Source organism: Bubalus bubalis, chromosome 11 (assembly GCF_019923935.1).
Source record: "Bubalus bubalis isolate 160015118507 breed Murrah chromosome 11, NDDB_SH_1, whole genome shotgun sequence".
NCBI classification, from domain to species: domain Eukaryota; kingdom Metazoa; phylum Chordata; class Mammalia; order Artiodactyla; family Bovidae; genus Bubalus; species Bubalus bubalis.
The window spans coordinates 81,461,749-81,470,521 of NC_059167.1; the positions used below are offsets into that span (position 1 = coordinate 81,461,749).

The following is an 8,773-nucleotide window of genomic DNA, read 5'->3' on the forward strand; positions in this document are numbered from 1 at the left end:
GAGGAAGGGGTCAGAGAACAAGGAGACAGAGGGAAATGTTTATTAAGGTGGAGGATCCTGAGGACATCTGAGAAGAAAGGGAAGAGAAGAGACAAGACCTGGGTGGGAGCAGCAGGGATTATAGCAGCAAGGCCTCTTAGAGAGAGTCCGAGTGATGTTCCCTAATATTGGGTATTAAGTGACCCAACAGAATTCTCATAATGCCTGTTCCCCAAGGCACAGGATAACAGGATACTATTACTTTGACCCCACCCCCAGAAAAGGGCAAAGAACAAAGTTTACTCAATAGGCTTACGACGATGTTAATCACAACTTCCATGAGTCTAGCATTTAAAGCAGCTTTTGGAAAGACTTACAAGTTGTTTTTTTGGGGGTTTGTTTTGTTTTTTAATCTCAAGTCACACCCTCCAAAAGGTAGTGGAAATAAATTTGAATAAACAAAACAGATTTGCTGAAAATAAAACCAGGACTCCTAAACTGCTCCAGTCAAACAGCTTCCACAAGGGCTTGCTGTCAGCCAGTGTGGCACTGAGGCTTGGCAAGCAGCATCCAGCATGTACCAGGTAAGTGTGCAGGGGCCTGGCCGGGACTGTGCTGAGTGAGGCAGGAGCAGAGATGTGGGTGGGGATGGAGGGAGCTCTCAGTTTTGGGGCTGCGGACCAGATGAGGCATGAATTAGAATCTCAGAGAACAGCTGGGGGAGGGGGCATCCAGACTAGGCAGGAGCAGTTTTCTCACTAGCCTTTTCCTACAGGCAATGGCATTCTTGGCAATGGTCATGGGAACCCACACCCTCTGTTTGGGGTCCCAGAGGCGTTGCACCCACTGGCCCGGCTGCTGCCCCAGCAAAGGACAGAATTCCACTGAGGAGTGGCTGAAGTGGAACAGTGTGCTCATGCCTCCCCCAGAGACCACCAGCCTCGCCCACCACCCAGAACCCTGCAGTTCCAGCAAGGATGGACCCCTCAACAGCCGCTCCATCGCCCCCTGGAGATATGAGTGAGTCTGCCAGCCCCTGCCCTCTCCTAAACGCCTGCTCATGTGCTGGTCAGGATGTGTGTGAGGGACCAGGGGAGTTCCAGCCAATTCCAGCCTATCTGTCCCCCTTTTATCTCAGGGAGGTTATCAAGTTTGGGTGTTAGACAAGGTCTAGCCCTGACACATTTTTGGTGACCTTGGGCAAATCGCTCAGGGGTTCAAAGCTTAGTTTTTTTTCAATCTGTAAAATGAAATAATATTCTATAGCCTAATGATGCAGATCATATGAAATAGTGAAAAATCTAAACAGTACAGAAAATTTAGGTTTTCTTCCTTTCTTCTTTTCCTCTACTTCTCCCCCTCCTCCTCCCTTTCTATCTTTCCTCCTCCTCTCCCTTCTTCTCCTTTTCCTTCCCCTACAATGGCTTTGTTTTTCTAACAAAAATATCAGGGAATAATGTACAATATAGGAACAAAGCAGCCCAATACCAAATGTTAGTGCTCTGAGCCATGAATGTGTTCTAATTATACCCTCTTTCTGCTCTGGGGGGACAGTTGGGTGGCTGGACCTCCAGGCTGGTTGTCTTTGATCATGAGCTGTCTTATTCTTTCTCCATGTGCTGACACATATTATAATTCTCTATTTATGTCATGATGTAAACAAATATTAGAAAGTGCTGAAATTGGAACAATGAATTAAAATACTAAAAATTAGTACTGTAGGGGTCCCAAACATATTTCTCCTCCTGTTTCGCATTCTCATGGGGTATCTGTGTTTCCACCCACTGTAAGTCTACTTCTGGCTTAGCCTTGGCTTTGGGGATGAAACGAGAAGGTCATTGGCTAGGGAGGGGGCCAGCTTTGATTGAGACTAGATCCAGGCTGGAGACTCCAGGCCACTACGCTTTGAAGTGGTCTCAGTAGGCTGGCTAGCTTCTAGACTAAATCTAAAGCAGTTGGGAACCCCTTTGGGGAGGCTGGGTGCCAGACGGCTGACTTGGCTGGGGTCTAGACACCTGGACTATGAACCCTTGATAACCACGTGGGCTGTCTTCCCCGACGTGCTCTGCAACATGTGTCACACAAGCTGTTCCTTGGAAAAAAAGTGATGATGTCGAGTAGGTGGGGGGAAAACTGCTGCAGTCCCCACCCCCCTAGAGGTTCTCAGCGTGCTCAGCACATTCACAGCAAGAAGTCTGCAGAGAAGACCCCATTAAACTCAACGCTTCCTAGAATCATTTGACCACAGACCCCTTCCACTACAGTGCATTTATCAGGGAATCCACTCTGAAATGGGAAATGCTACACTAGCTGAGCCCCAGTTTGCGAAGGCCTGTCTGTTGGGAGGATGGTTTTCCAACCTATTGGCTGTTTCCTACTGAGTTTCTGGAGCACAGACCTTTGGAGCACTGACTTTTCACATCTTCTGGGGGCTATGAAACATTTTCAGAATAAGTCAATAAGTCTTACCATACACCCAAACATGTGCTTATTATACATGCACAGTTGGAATCTGGAGGACGGGCAGGACATGGCACACAGTGGCTCCCTCAGGGGAGTGGGGCTGGTGGGAGACAGACTGTCAGCCTTCACTTCGTGCTTTCTTATACTTGGATATAAGAGCAATTTTTATTTTAAAATTAAAATATACATATATACTAACAAGCACACAAGGCAGCCTGATGCTAGAACCAGCATATGTATCACATGGAACCACAGCTGGTCTGGTAGAGGCCCCAGGGGAGCTCCCCACCTGACCCCTCCCTCAGGGTTCCGGGACCATTTGGAAAGTCACTCTTCCATCCCCGACCCTCACAGTTCAGGAGAATAAATCCCAGGGGAGAGGGGGTGACTTGTTCACAGCCACCTGGTTTGTGGGTACCAGAGCTGGAACCGAAGCCACAGAACTGACAGCAGCCCTGGTGTTTCCACCCTGGGTGCTCACTGCCCCTGGCTGGTCCCCCGGGCTCCTGGCCAGCCTCCCTCCAGGGCCTGACTCTTGCCACCCCACAGGTTGGACAGAGACTTGAACCGGCTCCCGCAGGATCTGTACCACGCACGTTGCCTGTGTCCACACTGTGTCAGCCTCCAGACGGGCTCCCACATGGACCCCCTGGGAAACTCAGAGCTGCTCTACCACAACCAGACCGTCTTCTACCGGCGGCCGTGCCCTGGACAGCAGGGCGACCACCATGGCTACTGCCTGGAACGCAGGCTCTACCGTGTCTCCTTGGCTTGCGTGTGCGTGCGGCCCCGTGTGATGGCCTAGCTGTGCTGACCATGGCTGGTCCCTGGGCAAACACTGGAGCTGGTTGGACAACCACCTGCTGTGGTGAACCAGGACACCCGAAGGCACAGCCCCTCCAAAGGACCACCCGGAGCAGCAGGATCTTGGGACAGGATGGGGGACCCTGGGGGGACCGCACTTTGCACTTTTTGGAGTGGGTGAGAAATGCAGGGCAAATCCAAGGCAGTAGTGGCTGGTTATGGTCCCTGGAAACTGGCATCCTGTCCTTTCCTCCTGGGAAAGGTCTTCAAAGCTCTGCTATGTCTGTCTCTTCTTTCCTCCCACCCCCAGCTGCCCTGGTGCAGCACAGGCACTTTCAGATATTTTTCCCTTCGCCAGTGGAGAGCCCTTCAATTCATTAGTTTGTTTGCTGACTTCCCTGGTGGCTCAGATGGTAAAGCGTCTGTCTACAATGCAGGAGACCCGGGTTCAATCCCTGGGTTGGGAAGATCCCCTGGAGAAGGAAATGGCAATCCACTCGAGTACTATTGCCTGGAAAATCCCATGGACAGAGGAGCCTGGTAGGCTGCAGTCCACGGGGTCACAAAGAGTTGGGCACTACTGAGTGACTTCACTTTCGACTTTCACTTTCCTTCATTCATCAAACACTTAGTGAGCATCGACTTTGGAGCATCGACCTTAAACCTCCTGGTGGAGTTGCTAGTCTTTTGACAGGAACGCTGCTAAGGAAGAGGCTGTTATTGAGCAGGGAGAGAATTGTTCAAATAAATAATCTGTACTTAAAAGTGGCCTAATTTGTCTTTGGCATCCCTGGTGCCTGAGCATCTTGTGGTCCCCAGCCTGGTCCCATTTCCTCCCCACTGTCAGCCCCCACCTACTGCCCTCCAGAGTTTCTGCTGTGGTCCCCCAATCCCTCCCCTTCCCTGGCTCCCTGGCCCAGCCCTAAGCACCGGGGTGGGGGTCAGGCTGCCCTCCTGGCATACTGGAGAAACAGAGGCCCATTGAGGCACCACAGCGGGCACACAGCGCCCCCTTGTCCCCCCAACAATCTGCCTTTGTCCTCAGTTTTGGCTGCTACAGCTTGGTCCTGAGGGGTGCTGCCTGGGCCGGGATCCAGCTCCCACCCTCCCTGAAAGGAAAAGAGAGAAAGGATGGTGAGGAAGAGGGTTAAGGTTAGGGAAGGGAGGACGCAAACTGCCTCAGGCTTGGGTTCTCGGGGGCTCCTAGCCTGGCACATTTCTCGGCTCACCTCCCAGCTCCTCCCGGTTTTTCCGCAGTCCGCCGCCTCTCCCCTCCTCCCTTCGCCCACCCTCGGCGGGTGGGAGGGGTCAGGCTCCAAGTAGGAGGAGAGCTGACCCCTCCCCTCTTCCCCGCCCCCCTTTTCCACGTGCCTCCTGGGGACCAGTGCAGGCACCAGCAGGGCACTCTGGGCAGCTGGGTGAAGGCCTATCTGGGCAAGCAACCCCCCGCCCCCACCCCGCGGCCGCCTTCTCCGGGGCCCCACAGCAGGCCTGCCCGCTTCACTTTGAGGTTTCTCGTAGTGCCTTTCCTGCTCCTGTCTGCTTCCCCGTCCTGCCAGGTTCCCATCCTCCTGTTTTCCTTCCTGGGCTGGTGGCAGTCGGGGGCTGTACCCAGTGGGCCTCGTAGAGATGTTCAATGCTTGGAGTCGTCGGGACCGGCCCCCCGAGGAGGGGGCAGCTGCAGGGCTCGAGGGCTTCGCGGTGGACAAGACCTTCCTCTCCTCCCTCAAAGGCATCCTGCTGGAAACTGAGCTGGTAACAGCCGCCTCCCCAGCCTAGAGCTTCACCTCCAGCCCCGGGCCCCTCAGGGCTCACCCCTCAGCAGCCTCCCTCCCCTGGCTCTCAGACACCCTGCTTGCCCCAGCGACCCTCCCCGCATCTCCTCCCCTGCCTTCTTGTTGCTCCTCCACCTGGAGGCTTCGACAGCAGCTTTCAGCGCCTTTAGGAAGGACTGAAGCTAGACGACACTGAGGGAGCGTGAGGCACAGGGATGGGATGGGACGGGGGTAACACCAGCCGGCCTCTCCCCGGGCTCTTAGATGGCCACTTCTTGGCATGTCCAAGAAGTTCAGTTACCCCAAAGGGCAGACTTTCTGCAGCCCCACTTTATCTTGTTGCCTGCTCCCTGTGAACATCTGTCCTCAGGAAAGTACCTTCCTTTATTCGCTTAGCAAGACCTCAGTGTAAACCTGAGTTTTCGGCATATACCTTGTCCTACTGAGGGGATGAGAGAGCTCAGGGGACGCACATCCACTCTGGAGCATCTGCCTTCTAATCCTTGCCTCTTGGCATGGAACCAGGGGCTCTCGTCCTTGTTAGAGGAGTTTTAGGCATCCTGGAATTATTATGGGGCATGGGGTACCTCCTGGGGGCACAGGCTGATGTCTCACCACTCGAGGGGCTGGTGTTCCCAGTGCTAAAGGGGGACCCACTCTTTTTCGGATTTCATAGAGTGGTGTTCCCCAGAGCCGTGAAGCTTGGTTAAACTGCTGGGGCTGCTGGGGCCCTGGAGCAGGGGGAGCCTGGGCTGGCAGAGGTGGGAGGCTGGAGTCGGCCCTTGATGGGCAAAGGCCCTGGGTGTGGCTCCTGCCACCAGGGTTGGCGAGACCTCTGAAGGCAGGCGGTGTGCTGGCTGGGGGAGCTTCCTGGAAAGAGGGAGGCAAAGGCCTGTCCTGGCCTGTGTCCCCTTCCTGGTAAACTGCCCACCCTCGGCCCTGCAGGCCCTGACCTTCATCATCTTCATCTGCTTCACGGCCTCCATCTCTGCCTACATGGCTGCCGCGCTGCTGGAGTTCTTCATCACACTAGCCTTCCTCTTCCTCTATGCCACCCAGTACTACCAGCGCTTCGATCGGCTGAACTGGCCCTGTCTGGTGAGGGTCCCCACCCCGTGCTGCCTCCCCCCCCCCATTCTGGGCCCTTTCTTCTTTCAACATTGAATTTTCCTCTTCCAGCCTCTCTCTCTTTCCTGGGTAAGCAAGGAATCCAGCCCCCATGTCCTATACTCAAACATGGCTTTGACCCCATCCTTCAGACTGCTCCCCGATGCAGGTCCAGCCCCAACCCAGCCCCTTGGCTTCTCATCTTGGTCTCTGTTCCTCTGTGCCCATCTGCGTCCCTCCCCGGGGAGCTGTGTGAGCTCTCTCTTGCTTTCTGTCTCTCAAGTGCCTTATGTTGTGTCCAAGGGCATCTCCGTGTAGGGATTCCCAGTACCTGAGGGTCAAGCCGCTGACTAGCCTGGAAAACTTCAGGCTGATGCCGCCTGCCCTCTGCTTCCCTTTGACCCTGCACCCCCAACCCCCAGGACTTCCTCCGCTGTGTCAGCGCCATCATCATCTTCCTGGTGGTCTCCTTCGCGGCTGTGACCTCCCGGGATGGAGCTGCCATTGCTGCTTTTGTGAGTCCAGCCCTGCAGAATTCTCCGGCTTCCCCCACCCCCCAGGGACCTCCGGCTGATGGTTGCACACTTCCTGTGCCTCTGTCCACCCCAAGCTCAAGTCAGTGCCCAGGGCCTGGCTCACACCTTGCCCTATATCACCCACCTCCCTCTCCCTGGTGTCCAGTGGCTGGCTGGCCTTTGTTGTGGCATCCTCCTCCTGCTCTCACAGGTGTTTGGCATCATCCTGGTTTCTGTTTTTGCCTATGATGCCTTCAAGATCTACCGGACCGAGATGGTGCCCAGGGCTGCCCAGGGTGAGTGCCTATCCTCTGGGGAGAGGAAATGCCCCCTGTCCCCCAACCCAGCTACCCCCCCATGTCCTATCCCACCTGGCTCCATCTTCACAGGGGACCAGCAGTGACCCTGGGGATACCTGGCTTCTGAGCCCAGCCAGAAAGTGGGACAGGGGAGCCCAGACTCATCTCCTTTGGATTCACTAGCTCCCTAGCCTACTGTCTACTGCCCCAGCCTACAGTGATGGAGCCAGGCCTGAGAAGTCACGTGGACTTGTCTGTGGGGGCTAGTCTGGCATTTGATGAAGCTCGGCCAGGGAGGGGGTTTTATGGACTAAGGGGAGGGTGCAGGAGGAGGCTGGTCATTCCCAAATTAAAAGATTGAAATCCTACTGGTGAATCTCTTTCTTCCTCAGAAATTAGGCAGATCAGGAATGCTAGGAATATTCATGGGAATGTTGCGTGGAGCAGGTCATGGTCCTTTCTCTGGGACTAGGTCTGAACAATGAGCAAGTGGGGCTTTAGACTGAAGATGCTGAGGATATCCTTCAACACAGAATTTCCATGCCATGACTCTTGGGTGCAAGGCTACCTTGTGGTGAGCCTGGTGGCTGGGAACCCCGAGTCCTGTGTATGAAAAAGCACAAGCCTTCCCCAGGTGAATGAAGGCCCACCTGTCCAGCCCTTCTAGTGGGTTGCTTGCCTGGGGCATGTGTAGAGCTCCCCCTGGTGGTGTGGGGAGGACTTGACCCACAGGTCACCAGGGAGAGGTCAGCATCCAATGTAAGAGGGAGATTCCCTTATTGCTGGAGCTGGACAAGCCCTCAGATATCAGCTGGTTCAATGCCCTCATTTCACATAAGAGAGGACATGCCCAGTTAGGGGATGTGACCTCTTTATTTGTGACAGAGTTAGGGCTGGATCCTGGGCTTCCCTGGTGGCCCAGTGGTAAAGAATCTGCCTGCAGTGCAGGAGACCCAGGTTCAATCCCTGGGTTGGGAGGATCCCTGGAGAAGGGAATGGCAACCCACTCCAGTATTCTTGCTGAGAGAATCCCATGGACAGAGATGCTTGGCGGGCTACAGTCCATGGGGTCGCAAAGAGTCGGACAGACCGAGTGGCTGAGCACGCACACACAGGGCTGGAGCCCAGCACCCCTAACGCCTAAACAGGTGTTCTGGATATTATGCTGAGCCCCTTGAAGCTCATTGAAAACGGCCCAGCTTCATTTCCAGCTCTCTCCATCAGTAGGGCCACCTTCCCAGGCTGCCAGCACCCCAGCAGGATGTTTCCTGAACATCTCATGTACAGACCCTGTGCTGGGCCCCAGGGATTCAGAGGTGGCTGGCAGACCTTCCCTCCTTGAGCCTCACAGACGGGAAAGGAGACCAGCTAGTGAAGGGTAGTCACAGCTCAGGGGGAGTTTGGAGTCAGCCCTTCCTGGCCCATGAGAGCCCAGTGTAGCCAGGATGACCCTGCACAGCCTTGCAGATCCCAAAATGGCTGCGCTCCTCCAAGTTGACTTGCTCATAGCCCCTCTCCAATACTCGCGTGTTCCTGCCCTGAAATGTCTTCTTTCTCAGGTGCTCTGTCCAGATGCAGGCCCTGGTCCCCAAAACCTGCCTGAACCTGAGCTCTGGTAGAGGTACTCTGCTCCCCTAGATGCTATCCACCTTGCCTCTCTTGGTCTGGCTTTTCCTGCCCCCTATGTCCTGTTCTGTCCTCACATCCTGGCTCCTCACCATGGCTGGTGGCCTTTCCAGGGCTAGAACCGACTGAATTTTGTGTTTCTTTGGTCTTTGCTCATGGTTCTCAGGACTTTCTGTACAGGCCATTCTCAAGACAGGTGGTGGTG

The 8,773-nt window shown here is 54.9% G+C and overlaps 2 protein-coding genes across 2 annotated transcripts; both read left to right on the top strand.

Annotated features, from left to right (window-relative positions):
• Positions 1–216: 216 nt before the first annotated feature.
• Positions 217–3,605, top strand: IL25 (interleukin 25). Its single transcript, XM_025296102.3, has 2 exons — positions 217–999; positions 2,992–3,605. The coding sequence occupies exons 1-2, from the start codon at positions 758–760 to the stop codon at positions 3,245–3,247; spliced, it is 498 nt and encodes a 165-aa protein (XP_025151887.1). The 5' UTR covers positions 217–757; the 3' UTR covers positions 3,248–3,605.
• Positions 3,606–4,439: 834 nt separating this feature from the next.
• CMTM5 (CKLF like MARVEL transmembrane domain containing 5) lies at positions 4,440–7,310 on the top strand. The gene is made up of 5 exons (XM_006065738.4): positions 4,440–5,001; positions 5,967–6,119; positions 6,551–6,643; positions 6,855–6,939; positions 7,033–7,310. Exons 1-5 carry the CDS (start codon positions 4,876–4,878, stop codon positions 7,044–7,046), a joined length of 471 nt encoding a protein of 156 aa, XP_006065800.2. The 5' UTR covers positions 4,440–4,875; the 3' UTR covers positions 7,047–7,310.
• The last annotated feature ends 1,463 nt before the right edge of the window (positions 7,311–8,773 follow it).

What these genes read in the sequence shown, in the direction of transcription:
- IL25 (XM_025296102.3), top strand. Translation starts at nt 758, where the DNA reads ATGGCATTCTTGGCAATGGTCATGGGAACCCACACCCTCTGTTTGGGG. An exon ending in ATCGCCCCCTGGAGATATGA is followed by an intron (nt 1,000 to 2,991) that starts GTGAGTCTGCCA and finishes GCCACCCCACAG; the next exon opens with GTTGGACAGAGACTTGAACC.
- CMTM5 (XM_006065738.4), top strand. Translation starts at nt 4,876, where the DNA reads ATGTTCAATGCTTGGAGTCGTCGGGACCGGCCCCCCGAGGAGGGGGCA. An exon ending in TCCTGCTGGAAACTGAGCTG is followed by an intron (nt 5,002 to 5,966) that starts GTAACAGCCGCC and finishes TCGGCCCTGCAG; the next exon opens with GCCCTGACCTTCATCATCTT. An exon ending in GAGCTGCCATTGCTGCTTTT is followed by an intron (nt 6,644 to 6,854) that starts GTGAGTCCAGCC and finishes CTGCTCTCACAG; the next exon opens with GTGTTTGGCATCATCCTGGT.